Here is a 21,002-nt window from a genome sequence, read left to right on the forward strand (position 1 = left end):
AGCATCATAAACATGGATAAGTTTGTGACAACTACTTCATGAAGAGAGAATGCATATTAGGATTTGTTCTTTTAAAGAAGTGAAGAGTATGCTGAAAAGTACTATTGATATCTTGGTCCTTAAAAAGATAATTAGGCATTGCAGTTAATCTCTAACAGGAAAAATATACATAACAGGTGTTTGAATTCTGCAGATAACTTCTACAGGATACCTTTGAATGCAGAAATCTATAACAGTTTTAACAGTGTTTGGAAAGCTTTTGATTGGTTAACAAGAATGTGTACAGTTAATGTAAGTCTGATGCAGTACAATGCTCTCAACACTTGTATCATGACATGGAGAGGGTAATGAGCATTTTTTCTTCTGATATCTCTTATTCTGCTATGGGATTTTCCTCATGTTTTTTTCTGAGGCACTTGGTACTGAACAAAATGGCAATGGACGAAGTGGACATTCAACTGGAGAAGGATAGTAATTGCCATGTTATAAGTAAATGAGATTAGTAGAGCTGACAAGAAGGAAGGGGAGAATGTCATGTTTCATTCCTTAGCGTGTCTATGTTGTTGAGTAGTTGCGTACTTAAAAGGGTTGTGGGGTAAAATTGAATTTCAGCACTGTTGACCCAGGAGACTGCTGAAGATTAGTTAAAAGGAAAGCACTTTACTCAGTACAGCAGAGAAGTAGTGGCACTCACCTGGCTCAGAACCACATTACTGCCTGCATCTGTCTGGTCAGTTTAATAAAGGGAGAAGTGCAGTCTTCCAGGTCTTCATTATCATCCCCTGCGCTCGATGAGGCTTTAGTATTCACCAGAACTATACCTAAGTCACCAAGATTGTACTAAAATTTACAATAGAATTGCTTGAGGGGAGAGATTTTGTGCCTGTCTCACACTAAACATCTTTCCTAGATGTACAAACTAGGTAGTGTTGGATATAATCTGCGGTGTCCAGAGGAGTTGTTGTGCAACCTGAGCAGGCTGAGGGGAAAGTGCTCGCCAGCTGTGGCACAGCACAGCCAGAGGAGATGTAGAACAATATCTATGAGTGCAAGATGAACTCTCCAGCTGTGAAAACACTCCCATGGGCTTTGGAAGTGCTGCATTCCAGCCCCTGCTTCAACATCTTTTTTTGTACCTTATCCAGTGATGAATTTTATTGCTAAATAGCTAAGCATTTGGAAACCTGACAGGAGATGGAAAAAGGTTAGGGACTTCATGCTAGGGGGCTATGGTTCATGTTTGTATTTTGAGTAAAAAAAGAATGGATGAAAAATGAGGGTGAGGTAATTGGGTTTTAAAAGAAGATCAGAGGAAGGGGTTAAAAAAGGAATCAGAAAAGTAATTTCACAGCCTGTGACAAGAGAAGGATGGGCAAGGGAGCATGAAAGCAAAGGGGCAAAGGGCATGGATAGCATTAATAATTCTCTTTGAAGAGAGTTCTGACATTCTTTGGAGGTATTTTTGGCATAGGAGTTTTAATATGCATTTTCATATGGCTTACCCACTTAAATCTTGTAGTGTTTCAAAGTACACTCATGTTGTTTGTGAATGTTCCCTCAATTTAGAACAAAGTTATGATTCTTCCCTAAGATCCAGAACAAAAGTATGACTGTACATGTCTGTATGGCTTTTTAACATTTGAGAAGTGAAATGCAAAACTTGCAAAAACATCCTGTTTAGTCAGTCCTGGAGAATGAATTACTTTGCTTTTTTTTGCAGATCACAAATCAGCTTTTATCTCTAGTCTGTGCCTTTAAATTCTTTCCCTGGTTGCACTTTGAGATAAGTTTATTAGCTTGTTTCTCTTGCTTCTTTTGCACAGATAGTTCTTGGTTTCCCAGTAGATGGGATGCCACTTAGCACCAGAATCTACTGTCTACAATTTGCTCAATACATTGATCAAATGTGGTCCAATAAAGAGCCTCTTATAAATACTCACTTTAAAAATCTAAACACAGATTCTAGAGGCAAAAAGACCTACATTTTGCCTTGCACATTTTTCAGACATCCAACTGCATATGCATCTAATTTGGGGTAATAAGCTATGTCTACACAAGCCACTTGAATACAGTTGAACATTTTACTTCATAACATGGAATGCATTCCTTAGTACTTTAGGCTTTGCTATGTAAGCTTACGTAAAAACCAGTTTTTCCTTCATTGAAAATCTGTCATATTCATGTCTAAAGCTTAACTCAGCAAGGGAACTGATCAAGTTCCAGCCCTTTGTAAGTATCTTCTCAATTCTTCCAACAAGGCACAATGAACCTGCCCCCAGAGCCCAAAAGAGCATAAGGAAATGAAAGCATGTGTCTCCCAGTCTGTGCCTCACTTAATCCTTTAAAATACCCATTAATAAATATAACTTCAGAGTCAGCATTTGCAGCATACATACAGTTTTCCTCTGAGGTACTGACAAAGCCTATTGGTCCACCAGAAATGAATACTTAGAGGTTTTAACACAATTGATCTCTTATCATGCTAGTGAACATAAAGATTTTACTATTTTTGTAGGTATAGAAACAGAGATCTTGACTATCTTATTTAGAGTACGTAAGAATCTTTGAATATCCTGGGAAGGGACCCATTGGGATCACTGAAGGGCAGCTCCTGGCCCTGCACAGGAGCAGCCCAAGGATCACACCAAGTGCCCAAGAACATTGTTCAAATGCTTCTTGAACTATGCCAGGCTGGTGCTGTTACCACTTCCCTGGATATCCCTTTCCAGTTCCCAATCACCCTCTTGGAAGAACCTTTTCCTAATGTCTAACCTATAACTCCCCAGAGACAGCTTTATGCCATTTCTTTGGTACCTATAACTGATCACCAAAAATAAGAGGGAAGGGAAGAAACCTGTCAGAGTAGATAACAGGACCTGTCTCCCCTGAATCTCCACTTACATCTCCACTCTTTCCAAAAATTTCCTGAAAGTTGGAAATAGAGACTATTCCACTGAAACTACAGAAAACAACTCTTGTTTCCCCAGTCACAATTTCAGTGAAAACGTAGGCATTATTAGCTCATGTATTCACACCTTCTCCAAAATGCCATGAAGCTTTGTTTTTCCTTCAGGGTCCAGAGAGAAGCATTTATGGATGGGCTGGTTAAGGATTCATACACATGGAAAGGCACTTGGAAAGGTGATAAATACCTACATATTAATCATAAGTACAAAACAGCAGGAAAACATCCAGATCCACGCAAAACAAATTCACCTACCTTAGGTACAAACACAAGGCAGAGAGTGATGGTGCTGCAGAATATAATGACTAAAGCAACGATGCAGAACTGCACATTGGGCTGGTCCCGAGTAAGGAAGGAAACAGCAGCGCCGATAATGCACATTATCCCCACGTTGTACACGCTCATTCCGATGTACTTGCTGTCGTTCAAAGCAGGAATGCTGACATTGCGTGTCTCCCAGGCCAGGAAACACCCAAACAGCTGGAATGGTAAAAGAAGGAGAAATGAGAGTTTTAAGAGGAATTTGCTGTCATCCAGAAAAAGCACTAATTTAAAACAGGTATGTTTTTCAACTTGACAAATATAGGAGATATTACAACTCAGAGATATACACCTACCTTTTCCTCAATATCTAATTACCTATGTGATTTGTTTTGCTCACTAGGACAGATTCCTGCTCTAACAAGAAAAATGCGAAACTTAAAATTAGTCCTGACTGGAACAATTTTTTCTAAATGCTATGATCGTCTTTATTTTAGATTTTAAATAGTTTCTAAAGACTGTCCTTCCTGTTTCTTTTCAAGGATTCCAGTAAAGATATAATGTGCATTGTTTTTTTAGCTATTTTTAGCAGCTGTTCTCAATATACTCTTATCAATCTAGCCATTCATTACATGATTATCACCACATTAATAAGAAGCAGTGCCAAGATGTGTCCCATGAGGGATAAATATACCATGCAGAAAGTGTCACCCGAGTTGTTCAGATTACAATTATAATGTCTTTTATTATAGTGGGAGTTGGTAATGGCCTTTCAATTGCAGTTGTCTAATGATTTCTGGCATAAAATAGTCTTGTGGCAATTTTTTGTTTGCCTTTTTCCTTTGGTGTATTTTTAAGTTTTAGCCCCTTTGTTATTTGCAATATGCTTTTGCAATTCAGCAGGGGAAAGCCTTTAGTGGAAGGAAGCCATCTCCACCCCTTGAAATTTAATTGGATTTTTCTGCAACATGAACTGCTGCAGACAGTTATTTTCTTCTTCGTGCCTTCCTCAGAGGAGTTCTGGCAATGCAGTAAAAGCCTAAATGAACTGAAGATGTTGTAAGGTAACCCAGCCTACAGTCTCAGCAGAGCCCTGTAGGAGTGTAAGGTGCCTTGGGAAACACGACAGACAGCAGATGGTATTGCATGGAAGGTAAGGACAGAGAGAGGAGCTATCACTAAGGTCCAGGACGTGGTTTCTATGTTTTCTAGCTTTTTTTCTGATCACAGTGCAGGGACAGACAAGAAGGAGAAAGCACAATCGTGCATTCCCATTGACCTTAGTAGCCTCCCCCTCCCCCGACCATCACATTTGTCCATTGCCATGTCATGGAGATTATATTCTCCTTTCTACAACTTCAATTTATGTGCAATCCAGGAAATTGGAGGTTAAGGGTGATGCCATTTGGGGGATTAATTGCAGTTATCTAGTATAGTTTACCTTCTATTCTTCTGTTTGTTTTTTTTTCCTATGCCAAATTTGATATTCCCTACATCAAATAACCTGGACTGGAAGAACAGTATTTGGTTGCCAGACAAGCAAAAGAGATTAGAGAAATGGCAGATTGATGTTTGCTCTACAGGCTTGGGTTTCAATCCAAGTAGTAACACCAGGATGCTAGTAATGCAAGTTTCCTTGATTATTTGCCTAGTTTTAATCTCCAATAACAATGGCAACCAAGCCAACCACTCAGCTACTTTGCACTAGCACAGGCACTGCAGGCTGCAGCCACCTACCATCCAGGCACTTCCAACCTGGACGTGCTGCTGAGCTCCCAGCCCTGCCCTCCCTGAGCCTGTCTGCTGGCTTAGTTCATTCTCTTGCCTACAGCACACCTCACCCTGCCGCGTGTTCACGAGCAGAGCTGGCAGATTAGGCACCTACTCTCAGCCCATGGAGTGTGGCAGGCTGCAGGGGATTCCCAGTCCAGGCAAGAGGTGTAGAACCATTTGCTCACCCACTTTCCACTGCTGCTGTTGCTGCTGCAATCCCTATCAAGATACATTGCCATTGGCCTTTCCTAAGGATTGCAGGAAGAGCAGTAGGGGCTGCTGCAGGCAGAGCATGGGAAGGGGATGCTCTTAAGGCGTCCGTGGACAGCTACCTGGGTCAGCAAGGGGTCTCAGCCATTCAGACAGGGCAGCTGAGGTGAGTGAGCCCCTTATCAAGCTTTGTGCCAGAGCAACAGCTCATCCTCTGGTACATTTCAGAGCCCCTCTGGTAAACAAGGTATTCTCTTCAACAGCGGTCTGTGGGGTCTGGCACTGGGCACAGGCAGAGCAGGAATGCACAGACTCCTTTTCAGGCTCTGAGGAAGCATATTGTCACTGTATTCACCTGGGTGCATGGGGGGACACACAGTGGTGGTACCTTTTTTCAGGGCACAAACCTGTTCCCCCCAAACCTCACCTTCTCAGGGGTTGCCTATTCTCCACTCCCTGCACTCTTGGTGCTGCACTACTCAGTTCTGCTGCAAATTGACATTTTGCCAGCCCTGAACTGACAAACAGTTTAGTCTGGGCTGAGCTGTTTTGAAGGGTAGAAGGAATCCTTGTATGAATTTCTACATCACATTTTTAAAGGGATGAGATGCTGATTAACTATGGAGAACATTTCTATCTTCTCATACTATGGTTAATTATTAATAAGATTTTTAGGGTTGTAGGTCATCCCTCACTCTCCTCCACTTCCCCCAGTATGAACAGATTCCATTCCAAAAGGACTATTCTGGGAAAACAGCCAACATACTTACATGAGGCCAGCACTTATTACAAATAATGGGTATGAATTTATAGCTGAGGTGGTTATAAAATGATCTAAAAGATCAATTATAATGGAAAAAAGATCGTTTGAAGAGTGTTGTGGGGGGTTACAGTTTAGCCCATCCTCATTTATAATTGAGAACAGCATGGAAAATGGTTAAATATCTTTTGGATGAAAGGAAGATACATATATATATTTATTTATATGATAACTAAAGGAAGGGAGAGGCTCTTGCAGCAAGTGGGTTTCCTCAGAATGAGGCACTATAAATCTAGGAGCATTGTTTTTAATTTTTATTAGCATTTTGGGTAAAATGCTTGCCTCAGGAAGAGAGATCTTTTCTAGAAGTCACAGCTCATCTTTGAGACTCAAACACGGATAAAAGCTGAGAGTTTTCTGCATCCTGCTGCCAGGGCAGTGGTGGTTGCAGAGGTGCTCTTTGTTTGCTGGGTACAGATGCCTGCAGGGCTCTCTGGGGCTGGTAGATTTCTGCTCTGAGATAAAGCCTTCCTGAGGGAACTTCATGCTTTGCTTTTCCTCCACCTGCCCTTCCTATTTTACCCCTTCCCAAGGCTCAGACAATATGCACACATGAAAGATCCAGTTTTATAACTGTAGAAATCCTGTAAATCCCTTGGTAAAATCCTGTAAAATGGCTTGGTTGAGGAATGGAATGCAGACATTGCTAGTGAAAGGTCCAGATTCCTGTTATTCCTTGACAACTTTTGAATAAGAGACTTGGGAGCTACAGTTAAAAACACAGACTCACAGTACCTAGTTCAGCTCCTCTTTTCTCCTGGTACCTAAACTTTAAACATTCATCTTGCCAGATAATAAAATTACATTTCAAATTATGCCTGGGGGGGACCTAATTCTTGAGGCTGCTGTGGAATTTAAGGACTATTTGATATTTTTAGGCTGCCTGATGGGATTTGCAATGCAGCTGTCTCTCCTCCTATTGCTCCTAGAGGGCTCAAGCTGGTGGAGGCTTCTCCAGACTGTCTGCTGGCTTGGGCCCACACAAAGTACATCAGCAGCCATCTTCATTTAAGGCAATGATGCTGGTGATGACCGCTGTGTCGCTTCTTGTTTGGAGATCACATTTCCAAATTTTGCCTGAGATGCGCTCCCTAACCCCAGAGCAGAGTCTGGCTTCAGAGGGAGCTCTCAAAGCTCTTTTGGAGCCGCTGGATTTTATGTAAGGGGAGAGTGACTGTCTTAATGAATTGGGCACTTGCGTGGGATGGTAGTGCTGATCTCGGCTGAGAATTTTGATCAAACAGTCCTTAGGGAAGGTGTGCATAACTGCACATTGGGATGGAGGCAGGCAGCTCCTAGCAGTGCTCCAGGGCTGGGTGCAGAGAGGTGCAGGACACGTCTGTCCCCACGGCTTTACACCGGTTACAGCTCCCATCCTGAGGCTGCTGACGGACCCCACGCATCTCCAAAGGAGTTTGAATAACTCAGGGCTACACATGCCCCAGTAGAAAGCTGTCACCTAAAATTTAAGGACACCTCAGCCTGCTGTCAAGGCTAATGGCCTAATTTTAGTCCTTTTTGGATCTCAACCAATGACACTGAGAATGCAGATAGGAAGGCTGCCTACACTGTTATTAATAAATATAAAGCCTTCTTCAATTTTGGTGGTCTAACACACACATCTTCTTGCTGTAGAAAGTGCCATAAAATATTGGTTTGGATTTTTTCAGAAGGTGTGGGCAGCTGTACAGGCAGGATAAGATTGGTTTGTTTCATCTTTTGTTTGAGGGTAGGCAGCTTCATTTCGCACTGATTTAGAGTATTACCTTTGCAGCTTTTGGTGTGGTAGGTTTAGGCTGTGTTGTCAGTGCACCTAAAAAGGCTACAGTGAGAAAGCCTACAGTGAGAAAACCACTGTATAAATTTGGAGAAAACAGTATCTGAAGACATTGTATCACTGGGATTAAAGATAGAATAAAAGGAATCTGTGTTAAAATGTTAGAGGTGTAACAGGCATATGGAGAGTATTATACTAGTGTTTAGATTCAACAGGCAAACTTTAGTTTTAAAAAATCTTGTACTGACCGAATTTTCATACGTGGGAATATAATATAAATGTTTGTAACTGAAGTATTGGAAAACACTTAACACTGTTTTTTAGAACTCTACCAGCTAGTTAATTTTAAATCTTGTTCATGAGAATTACTGAATTCATGAGAAGTACACAGTAACAATTGCTTGGATCCACAACATATATTGATGCAACCAAGTGCCTAATTTGCTATTGGATTGCACAGACTGCCACATGACAGGAAAGAAATTATTTATTCACCTCCATTGCCCTGTACTGCCCTTAAACCATTTTTTAAATGTTTCATTTCAAAGTCATGCCAGCTTAGGTTATGAACAGTATTAGGAAAGAAAGAGAGAAAATGACACTAAAGATATATGACAAGAGCAGAGAAATACCAGAGGAAATATCTCCAGTCTTGTCAGAAGTCATGCTTGCCAATAACTAGGGGATAGGGTTTGGGAAAGATTATATACCGGACTAGGCTGCAGCTTTGCAGCTAATTGCTGTGTTGTAGTAGAACAGCCCCTGTTCACTTGTGGATTGTAGCCCTGCTATGTGCCACATAAAAGAATTAAAGCCAGCCTTTTCTTCAAAGATTTTACATCTGGAGATTTTTGTTTGTTTTGGTTTTGTTTCTTCTAGCTAGATTACTGTGAGATTTCCCTCCTGGCCCCCTTAAGCCAAGGGAATTCTGGACTCTGACCTGTAAAGACTTTCAGCCTGAAGTAACTGTGAAACTTGACTTGTGTGTTTCTCTATTCAGGTTCATTCATTAAATCCAGACCATCACAGACACAAGCACATTTTTGTTTCAGTGAAATGACTGCAGATATTTTTAAATTAAAAAAAAAAAAAGAGTTGATTTTCATGTTTCCACCAGAGAATTGTGCAGTACAAAATACTAAGCAGCTAAGATGCATAGAAAAAAAACTTTCTTTTTTTAAAATTACCTGTACAATAAGTAAGGTTAGAAAACTGAAAGACAAACTATTCCCCTGTAGGTCTCTTACCTTCACTGACAGTACAATCTGATGTTAAACCATGGCTCACTCCCCTGGTCTGCCATGAGTCAGCTGTGTACTTAGTTAATTTTCACAGAGCTGCTCTGGGTAGACATAACTAAAGGGAAGCCTAACGTTTCTATTGAGCATTAGGACAAGAGCTAAATATTGATTTTAATTGCAAGATATGCATATTCAGCTACTCAGCTGAAGGACTTTCTTCTTAAAGGTCTTGGCAAAACCCTTTATTCCCTGTGCAAGACAGAAAAGCAGCTGCACAAAGCTGTGAACACTAAAAAGCTTCCAGATTTCACTTTATACTCCACCCTCCCAAATCAACAGGTCAATAAAATATTTCCCCCTCTTTTCATTCAGAGTATATTTAATTTTTTTCCATGAAAATTCTGCTTAGTCATGAAACTATAATAGTAACTCAATTGAAACAACTACTCAACTGGTCATTAGCAAATATCCATTTGGAACAGCTTTCTATTGTCTCTGGCATAAGATCATCACAATCACAGCTCTGGAAAGAGGTGAAGCACCTCTGCTAAAAGCCAGTGTGTGCTACAGTTTAAATCAATTTCTGCTATACAAAAACTGGCGCCGAGAGACATGTAAGGGAATACTGCACTATCTGCAACATTTCAAAAATATATTTGAAGTTCCCTTATGGTCATATTAGGGAAAAATTTATCCAACAAAACCGTATGGAAATGTGGCTTTGGATGCTAAAATGCTGTCCATGTTTTATTGAATAAATAATAAATATCTGGTAGCACTATAAATTACTTTCCTCCACCACAAAACTTCCTCTCTAAATACTGTAAGGTGGGACAGATGGGTCCCACCATATATATGAGTTGGAATCATGCAAGTTAATTGATAAGGAGGTCAGTCCTTCTTCTGAGTTCTCTTTTTGATCATGAAGGGAATTTAAAAGAATGCAAATAGTGTTAAAGATCAAAGTATTATCAGAAAACAATGGGGAATTTTACCATAATCTGAAAATGATTCAATTTTTCTACACATAGAATTTATTAATTTTATAAAGTAATTCATAATATGGTTCATATAATCTCATAAGATAATTGGGAGGGACTTGAGGAAATAATTTAGTGCCACCTCCTGCTCAAAAAGCAGGCCCAGATGTGAGTTCAGTCCAGGATGTTCATACTTTTATCCAGTCTGGTTCCGGAACTTTTTAAGGACAAAGGCTGATCAAACTGGCTGTGTCAGCTGCTCCACTGCTTCCCTTTCCTTAGTGACAAAAAAAAATTTCTTTACATCCAGCTTTCACTGAGTAAATATAAAATAAGAGTAAAATAATAAAAGGAGGAGGATGTGTTGCACCCTCAGCTGTACTGTTCATACCCAGCTCCTGGGCTCAACACATCCAGAGGGCTCAAACTCCTGGAGCAGCAGTGAGAAGCTACATCCAACATTCAGCAAGGACAGCCAGACCATCCCTCAGTACCACCTGCAGGTACCTAAATGCTGGCAGTGACCAAGTTTTCTGCTGGATATTTGTGAACTGGTTCCTGTCACAGAACCAGCATCTGCTTTCCCTCCTGCCCACTGAAGCAAGAACACCAAGTTCTGGCTGAAGACCTGGCTGCAGGGCACTGACTGGAACCCAACCGTGGTACCTAACTCCTTTTTTGTAAATCTACTTCTGAGTGCATGAAAAAAATGGAAAAGTAATGCTTATTTATTAGCCAACAAAGCAAAGGAACCCATTGGAGAGGGAGAAGGGGTAGCAACAGGTATATTTACAAAGAGCAATGGAAAGATGTTTGTGTATGGGCTGTAAATGATATGTCCTAAGTTGCACATATGTAAAAAAGCTATTCTTACATTAAAAATTGTTTTGGTTGGTGTGGAATGTAAAACAAACAAGCAATACAATTGGCCGAAGACTGGGCAGAATGTAACAAAAGTTAAAAAGAGGAAATTCATAATAATGACTATGAATCAAAGATCTAAAATAGAGATAGTGAAAAGGTAAGTTAAATGTATAGTAGCAAAGGAATGGCTATCAGCATTTACAGAATTAATAAGGATTTATAGACATGTAAATGGAGAAAAATGAATCATAATAACGATTCATTCCTTGGGAGATGACAAATTCAATAGCAATGATGCATGATAAGAAATGCTTAACAAGGGGTTTTGTCCTACATTTACATAGAGAGGGAAGAGTCCATTCACATCTTGCCAAAGCAGTGAAGTGCAGCTTATTCCAGCAGTAAGAGAGAGCTCTTGAAAACTCTGTCAAGACAAGCTGCTGTAATCACAGAGATCTCGTAACTTACACACAGTAGTTTTAAGAATTGATTTAGAAGTTGTCTGGACTGCTGGGCTTAAGTGTTGATATTTATTGGAATTCTGGCAAAGCTCCACTTAAGATACAAAGAGGCCATATGGGAAAAGACAGAGTGGAACACCCCCAGTGATTACAGAGCTATTACCATAATTTCTATCCTAAGCAAATTAATGAAGTGGCTGACACATGAACTCAGCCAGTAAGTGGGGGGGTAAAAAAAAAAAGGGATAGCTATATAATTGAATTGCTATTATTTTTTTAAACGAGTTTGCAAGACTGAATAAAGGTTCATTCATGCAGGACACATGGACTTCCCAGTAGTGTTTGTCTTAATACTGCACAGTATCATTATTTAAATACTGAACACTATAAAATCAATACAACAACTTTAAACTGATTGATATCTATGTGATGGATCTCAACATATAACTATTAATGAGAAGCTACTAAAAAAAAAAGAAGATAGTTTTAAAATAATTCCAACTTAAGCTGTCCCAGATATGTACATTGACTTGAAGGAGATAATAACATGGCTGAAAATGATGCAGAGGAAGCAGAGGGTAAGGATGTTAGACAACTCACAGAAAGATTTTTAGAGAAATCACAGAAATTTGGCTGAATGGAAGGACTTTTGCCCAGAAATAAGGACATCAGGTAATTTTAGAGCAAGAGGGATAACATATATGCAAGACCCACCAAAATTCAAGGCTTGGAACTAAGACCAATTCAGCTTAGTAATTAGAGAGCCTTAGGAAGCAGAGGATTCATTCAGACTTTAAATTAAGATTGAACATTATCCCAAGGATCTATTTTAGTTGATTTAATATTTTCTTTGGCTTCTAAATCAATTACAGAGTTATGTTGAACAGTATATCAACTATAGTGAAATGTTGGAATATGAATAGTTAGAAGAAAATAAATTTCTTATTCTTAGTGACATTTATCAAGTCCCATGATGAATATGCATTATTTTTTTCCTATCTCAGTCATGAAATACTGATATTTTCATTCTTGGCAAGGTTGGCTAAGGACAACACATTAAAAACAGTGTATGAGAAGCGGTCACTATTATTAGTTACAGCTCAAAACCCCCTCAATTAACACAGGATGAAAATAGGATTTCATACAGAGAGCAACAGTCCAGCTCAAAATATAGTTTTGCCTCAGAAGCCTGTTTCTCAGTAGCTGAGATGGGAGAAAACAGTAAATTCTCTAGGTATGGAGGAACTGGAGAAGACAAATACACTGGTTATTAAGAAGATTAATAACATGGTAAAGGCAAAATTTAGGATGGTAATTTTCCTGTTATTCTGTAGTCACTTGAGGAATCTGAATCTAATCACTGAGAAGCCTTCATGCAGAGTAAGCATTTCCTCACATCCCTTCAGAGGCAGTAGAAGAATTGTGAATCTGACTTTTAGAGTTTGCTAACATTAATGAAGAGGGAACCAGTATATCCTGTTAAGTAATGCCTTCCCTTATTTTGCTGTTCCTTCCCTTCCCTGCCCTTTCCTGCCCTTCTGTGCTCTGCCCTACCCTGAGTGATTCATCCACTGCATCAGTGCATTTAAGATATCTGAATAAACAGAACTGGTTTTACTTCAAGACAAAAAAGAAAGGAACTTTTTTAGATTAACCCCATTTTTAATATTCCCATTTTGAGACAAGAGGTCACAGTAAATAATTTTGGGCCAAGTAAAGCCACTTCACCTTAAATATTGCATTGTGCTGTAATTAGCAAAACTTGATCTTTAGCATGTTAACAGCATGTTAAATTAGATATGTGTTTTATTATTTAAAATCACAGACTTTTGTATTAGCTAAACCTTCATAAAATGATACAGTAACAGGAGAGGTTCTGTTTTTTTGTTCTGAAGGCAAAGTATATGTGGTGTACAGAATGTCTTTAGTGATGAGATAAAATGCATCAATTCTGTTGTCCTCATATCACTCATTCACTCATCATAGCAATTATTTAAATGATTCAGATGAGTATTTTCCTTTTTAATATGTAGCAATTTGTGTGTTAAGAGGGCACTGGAGTAATAAAAAGTGTGTATTTCACTGGTGGTGAAACACTGTGTGTCTGAAATTAGTGAGAAATGGCATACATAAAATAAATGAGATATTAGTAGCACTTAAGCTGAATATTACAGATACACCACAAACCAAGAAATTCAATAGTGAATTGAGTATTTTACATTTGCATATATGCACATATATGCACATGGTATTGTTTAATAATGAAGTGGCATTTGCAAAGTAAGTTTGCAAATGGCACTTCCAGACTTAAAAGAGTCACATATCTTGTAGATAATGCTCTAATATATGTGCTGACAAAACAATCTAGGGCAAAGGACTAGTGAGAACCCAAGCAGTTTGACTACTAACACCATTCAAACTTGAAAGCTCAAAGAATGTTGCCAGAAAATGTATATTTGAAATATTTTAACAGAAAACATTGATGAAGTTATTTTAAAAAACCAAAAAAACCCTGCCAGTTGTTTGAATTTTACTGTGACCCCAGTGCTGGTCATTGTTACAGCTCCCAACTTCAGGACACAAATTCCTTGATGCTGGTGCTACATGCCAAGGTTAATGTGCATCCAGAGCTGATCAAACAGAAAGACATGCTGAGGTGTGGAATCTCTACTAATTCCTGATCCCTTTTGAGAGATTGAAAGATTTGACATTCTCTGAAAAGGAGGCATCTACACCTAACATTGCCTTTTAAAAATTTGTTTTTCTTTATTAAATAGAAAGCTGAGAAGGATTTCCTTTGGCTAGTAGCTCAAGGATCTGAGCTCTCCCCTGGAAACCCTTGATGCTGGTGCCTCCTTGCCGAAAGGTTCACCCTAGCAGAGTGGTCTGACCACAAAACAACTGTTTAGAATTTACAGAAACAAAACTTCTCATTCCTCCCTGCTGAACCTCATATTAGATATTTAAAGACTTTTCAGCCTGAAAAAGCAGCATGAAAAGCAGCAGGGCTCGTCAGAGCAGTCATTCACAGGGGAGAGGGAACCAGGCACCAGGAGCCCCCTCTGGGCAGCAGCACCAACCATGCCAAGTGGAAGCAGCTGATCCAGTCCTTCCCTGGTGTCCTAATGAACCAGCACGCTCCAAATGCACAGAACAGATTGACCCCTTCAGGCAGTGTAGACTAATGTCTGTCAGGCTCAGGATCCAGATGGGGCTCAACTCTAGATAGGTGTTCTGCTGGTCAGTGCTGTCCATATCAGATGTTTTCAAAACCTTCAGGCTCAGGAGCTTTTAATCATTAATGGTCACCTACACAGACTCTTTTTTTTTTTTTAACTATCAAGCCTCAGGGTCCCTGGTTCCTGGCGTCTTTTTTAGTTACTAAATTTTTTTATGGAGATGGACCTCAGTGACAAAAGGTTTATTTTGATTCAGGTCCCAGATTAATCTTCTATCTCATGACTATTCTTAAAATACACTAGCAACTAAGAGGCAAACATCTTGGACAACATTTTTGGAGAACCTTCAGGAATTTGGATGATTTGACTTCTTTATTTACAAAGTTGTCTCATTTATAGACCCATCTTTTCAGTACCGAATTTCTAAGTTTGTGGCATATCCATAATATTCTGCTTAAATGCTACTGATGTCTTATTTATTTTGCACATGCATATATCCACATATTACTGTCTAATGAACACTAGAACAGATCTGATTATAGAAGTTGCACTCAAGGCAGTTTTCACTCACTCCCAGTCATCAGGAAAGCAAATATAATTCAGTTCATGCCTATCAGCAAACAGCAGCTGGAAGTCAGTGCTGTGCAGAAGAAGCTGTGCTTGCTTACCATCAGCAGCCCTTTGTAAGCATAGACAATCCCAAGCCAAATGGTCATGTGGGTGTTTTCGCAGTGCTCCAGGATGGGTCGGATGGAGATATCTCTGCCCGCAGGGTCCGGCTGCAAAAACAAAAGGGGAAATATTCGGGCTCAGATTTCCTTTGCTTCACACCTCAGTGGTACTTAGCTCTGTTTCATTAGATTGAGGATGTGTAGGATACAGAGTGGACAACTTAAGAGTAACTTGTGGTGACAGCAGACCCGTGAACCTGCGGAGAAGTGCAGTGAAAAGCAAGGATCTGAGGAAACAGCTGCTTGATAGCTACTAACTGCTGAGGTCACATCTACTGCAAACCTGAAAGAAAATATCTGAAGGCACTCTATATTTAACGGTGTCAGTCATATTTATCAGCTCTAGGACATCTACTTCTTCTATAAGGCAAACAGCTTGAAAGCACAAGCGTGAAAAATAATGTATTGACATTTCTCTTTCTTTTCACCTGCAGTCCTTGTGTCACTGGCAAATGGCTGATGAACAATGTATGAAACATTGTTGTGTTTCAGGTGGTTTTTCATTGATAACCATGAGCTAATCAAAGACTATCTAAACTGTAGCAGTAGCTTGGGTGAGATCATAAATCATCAAAAAAAACCCTAAAAAAACAGAAAACAAACCCAAACCAACAAAAACTCCCCACAACAAAACAAATGAAAAACCCCCAATGAAATGTCTTTTAGAACCAGCGACTGACTGTGCAAAATGAAATATTGCTGGAAGCTTTGCAGTTTTCCATTTATTTTGAAAAGGAGATTGTATAATATTGCAGAATCATGAGGACTTGCAGACTATCAGAAGTGTTTGTATGAAGCAGAAGCAATAACAAAGACTCAGAGAAATCTGCAAGAACCGCCCCTTGATCCACTCACTTTTTTTTTTTAAACACACACGGGAAATAACAGTTGACCCACAGAGAAATGGTTTACTAGCTACTATGCTGTATGCAATTAGAATAGATATTAGGGTCTGGTCAAACTGCTGGGCTGCTTGTTAATGGTGTATGTTGTTAAAGAACAAAAGAATCTTGTATATGATTCTAAGAGAACTTGTTTTAGTTACATACTGCAGAGCACTCCTGTTGTGAGATGCATGTACCTACAGTCTGCTGTGTTTACAGAAAATGCTGAAATACTGAAAGCTATTTTTTCCTTTCTACTTTGAAAGAATGCATTTGAGCTTCAGCCAAACTAAGATCAACCCAGATGTAGCTTTCTGTACCTGGCTGTCCCAGTGGGCTTTTCAATTTTCCTTTTTTATGAATAACACATGTAAAATGTCCCATGCAGAAATATAATAATTATTATATAAGGAAAAATAATGTTTTCACTAACTGAAAAGTAGAATTGTACATGGAAGAACTTTGGGGAGATCTGAATAATTTCCTAAAGGTTATTTTTGCTTCCTCTGCTGAGGTATGACTTCTGCTATGTATTGCAGTGGTCACAGTAAAAATCTTCAGTTCACTTTCTTCTACTGGTGTTTTTGTATGTGAGGCATTTCCCCTGACCTCATGCACTGTAAAAAAAGTGAGAAAAACCAAAAAACCTTGTGCTACGATGCACTGCACAATGAAACTATCCACAATTTTCTTTGCAAAGCCTCCAGTAGTCAAGACATTAACATTTAAAACCCTTTCCTACCCTGAACTTCTGTAGAAACCCTAAATGGAAAAATAAAGCTCTTGGAAAAAAAAGTGTCCTAAAATAAAAGAAGATAAAAAACAAGGCAGCAATATTAAGTCTCCCAAAGAGCTTATGACTCCATCCTAATGGTTGTTGATGGCAGGCAAACAGCCATTAGCTGAAGAACTGAAATGACTGCGAACATTAAGTGTCATCACAACATTTAAGAACCTACAAATGTTTGTCTGGGGATCAGCTGAACTACCTCCTTCTCCCTGATCAATGACAAAAGCCCAATGCTAAAATTTAAGTGCACTCAAAGCACATTTTCATGTCAAAGTTACAGCCTAATACGTTTAACATCATTTTTTTCTATTATGTAATAAAGTTCACAGGACAAATCATTCACACTGAGCTCTGAATGTGTAACTGATGTGTCAGCAGGACTGTACTACAGAGAAATTTTTTTAACCTGCCAAAAGCTCCAACTCTCATGGTCTGGAATTACAGAAGTGACATAAAATTTAAGGTTTTCATCATCAGAGCCTTCTCATTTTTTTTTTTTCCTTCACACTGGTGAGTCAACAGAGGACTTCGCTTTCCCAGTTCCACATCCCTCCTGCCAGGTATTTCTTCTATTTCAGTTTCCTGCTTTTCTGAAGCAAGAAAGTGTATCAATAATGAGGACTTTCACCTGGTGTGATGGACGATGTCATGCCGTTTGTTTTCCTTGTTCGTGGATTGAAAACTCCAATCACACCTGGACTGAAGGATTCCTCCACTTTTAAGTAACTATAAGTAATTGGAATATTTCCCTATTTTGAGGAATATTAATGAAACGACAACTCCTGTTTGGTTTGTGGCAGATTATATGTTTATATATTTTTATACAATTTATATATTCTCTAATTAAAATTTACTTCAAAACTGGAAAGTCTATGTCCATTTATTACTCAAAACCTCTCTTTTAAGATCCAGGCACAAAAATGATGAAGTGGAAAACATAATTTATTTTCAAATACTATTAGAGAATAAGCATCATTTCCTTAGTAGGAAGATTGTCAGATTTTATGAGGCATGATAGTTCAAGATCGATGTTAATTAAGTAAAACAGTGTGTTTAGGTTTTCATTGTGAGATAGGAAAATCTTGTGAAGTGCTCTAGGTAGACCAGAGAAAGAGAGATTATTGATTGCAGCAAAAGTGTACATGGGGAAGCACTTCTTTCAAAAGACTTTTGAGACCTGCAAGGTGGTAAATTTTTTAAACGAAAATTTGCTGAGGTCCTGTGCATGTGGGGTTAAATGTTGGCAGGTAGCAGTAATTTTAAAGTGAACAGATTTTGTTGGTTACATACCCCTACTGCAAAATGACATTTGTATTCTACTGCTTTTAATTTGCCATTCTGTTTCTTCACTGATTTTGCATGAATTAACTAATCATAGCAAAAAGCAGGGTTAAAAAAACATATGATATTTTCTGATGTCAAAAGAATTTTTGAAAACTCTACAATTACAGCTGAATGGGGCACTTGACTGACCTCTCTAATCATCCACCATTTGTGCACTTTGTTATTGCTTTAGAGAGGATGACAACATAAATGCTACCAGTGATTATATATGTACTGGAAATTTGCCCTTTCCTTTTATAGAAAACAATCTCAATGCCCTTCAGATGTCATTCTCAAAAGCCTGAAGACCTCCTATCTTGTGATTAGGCTGAAGCTTTCCTACCTCTTCTGAAACCTAATAAGGTTTCTGACATTGACATGCATTTCTGGAGTGCTTTCAGCAGTTGAACATAAATAGTTTAATCTGTTCACTTCATACAAGAGTTGTGTATCATCACCAGTAAAAAATGCTTGTTTTACATGAGATCTTCTAGGTCTAGAAAGCAACCCAAACCAGTAAACAGATTACCCACAGAATGCTGATGTCCCCTGTGTGTGTGTGTTTAAACTATTATTAGTCAATTCTGTAGTTCCGTTGCCTTTCCATTTTCTTTGCTCTTCAGTCTTCTGGGAGGGCTGGCAGGTCCTTGTCATAACAGATGTGTGATATCCTAGGTGGGAACTGGCAGAGTGAGAAGTAAAGCTTAAAATTATCAGGGACCATCAGGGTAATTTGTTTGTTTGTTTTTTTTTAATTTTTAAATCTATAAGTGCAATTTCTTAGTGGTTATTATACTAGCCAAAATCCCTCAGGAAAAGGCAGATATTTGTATGATAACTAATCTACCTTTGACTTATTAAAGGTAGAGGAAAATGCAGGATCATACTCTCCTGTCACACTGTTAAAGTGGCCTTCATATACCATCCCACTCTGTTTTATCTTCCCTCTAACTGGCTTCAATTGAACTGGCATAGTGACTGTATACTACAGCTAGTTTGCAGTGTGAATTAGAGATCTCTGGCATCTTTAATTTGGCACATTTAGCAGTCATATGGAGCTCACATGTGATTCCTTGATTTAAAACTCAGACTTTGCTAAATTAGAAGATCGTTCTTACTTCTAAAATTCATTTTTTTTCCTTTCCTCCCAAGGATAATTATAGTTGGTTTAAACTCTGAATTCTGTAAAGGTGCTTCATAAAAGGATTCAAACAGTTTGAGCACGCAGTGTGAAATTGAGAGCCAGGCTCTTAATTACTGATGAAAAGAGAAGGATCAGACACTGTCAACTTTTTGATTACTTAATAATTTGTAGGTATTTTTAGAGCAAAACAGATGATGCGAACAGTGACATGAAGAAGAGATTTTCCAGGAAATGGATCCCTTTTGTTTCATGTATTTTTTACTTTGTGCAGTCATACTTTCTATTAATGCAAAATAGGAATGGCAATACTAAGCTAGGGTAGCTCAGTTGGAATGTCTTCCAACTAAAAATTTGGTAGGCAACCTAGAATAATGGGCAACCTTGTTTGTCTTTGTTGATACCTGAGCTCAGGTTTGGGTTGCATTATGCATTCCATTTTATGTCACAGAGTATTTTAGCTAAGCACAAAACTATTACTGAATTCTTGCAGTCCAGTGACCAATTTAATTTCCCTCCAATGTGAATTGAGAAGTTTGGACATTTCTGTAACATTCTGGTTGAAAGATGAGGTATGCAGTGTTTCAGGACACAAGCTTTCTTACACAGATCTGAATACACACCCCTTGCCTCTTTTACATGAACTAAAGGATTTCTTTAGGTTATCCAAGGCGATTAAAGGGTATTTTTTGCATCATTCATTTTCTTGTTATACTGAAATCCAGTTCACCAGCCCACCTGAGTCAAAGGACTGGGCTTTAGGCATTGTCTGGCTTCACAAATAGTTCAAAAATTAAACTATTCCCACAACCCAATATAGCAATATATATATTTGTATTGTAACTCCTAAAAAATCTTCATTCCAAGTGGTATTTCAGTATGAGACAGTAATTCAGTAATGGTTAGCTTGCAATCATGACACAAGAAAATGACACTTGCTGGAATACCAGCATGAAGATCCCCTGTTTTTATTAATTCCTTTTCTCAATTTGATTTCTAAAGAATAAAGATGTACCATGTAAGCCAAGGAAAATGTACTGATATGTTTGGGGGCTTCAAGGATATTGATGTTGCTATTTTTCATCCCTCAGCTTGTTACATATACAGAATCCAGGCCTAAATTTCCAAGAGAATGGGACTGAATAAAAACAGGAAACCTCCCCTCCTCCCCCAGATGTTTTAGAGATAGCCGCTGTAATTCCTATTATCCCAAAAAAACAAGGTTTGATAATACAGACACAGTGATATCATCCTGCAATATATTTAAAAGAAAACTTCTTTTAAGGTCCCCATCTGCCTCTTGTACAAATAATTCCATAAATCACTCAGCATACATACTGTAAATTAGTCTGATTTAAAGATGAAAAAATGCCAGAAGAGCTATTTATAAACTCTTGTATCATGAATTTGTCCATACATTTATTTGCAGAGAAAACCCCCCATCAACATTATTTATAACATCACTTTACTTAATGAGTTTTATTTTCCTGTTGTGATGGTTCATTTTTGTTTAAATGAAACTGTTTTTCTGAGAGGCAAAAGGTTCCCAGAGATTTCTTGCTATTTTTATTAATATCATCTCCTAATCCAAGCAGTTTCATT

The 21,002-nt window shown here is 38.6% G+C and overlaps 1 protein-coding gene across 1 annotated transcript in view; it reads right to left on the minus strand.

Annotated features, from left to right (window-relative positions):
• The window catches only part of GABBR2 (gamma-aminobutyric acid type B receptor subunit 2), a gene marked incomplete at both ends in the record, with an annotated part of 450,697 nt that overhangs the window by 20,946 nt on the left and 408,749 nt on the right, over nucleotides 1–21,002 (minus strand). Inside the window, 2 exons of the mRNA XM_084216671.1 lie at nucleotides 3,221–3,445; nucleotides 15,200–15,310. Of these exons, the coding sequence (XP_084072797.1) occupies nucleotides 3,221–3,445; nucleotides 15,200–15,310 (336 nt within the window). The remainder of the gene's footprint in view (nucleotides 1–3,220; nucleotides 3,446–15,199; nucleotides 15,311–21,002) is intronic.

This window comes from Fringilla coelebs (genome assembly GCF_963513975.1).
Source record: "Fringilla coelebs genome assembly, chromosome: 1".
NCBI classification, from domain to species: domain Eukaryota; kingdom Metazoa; phylum Chordata; class Aves; order Passeriformes; family Fringillidae; genus Fringilla; species Fringilla coelebs.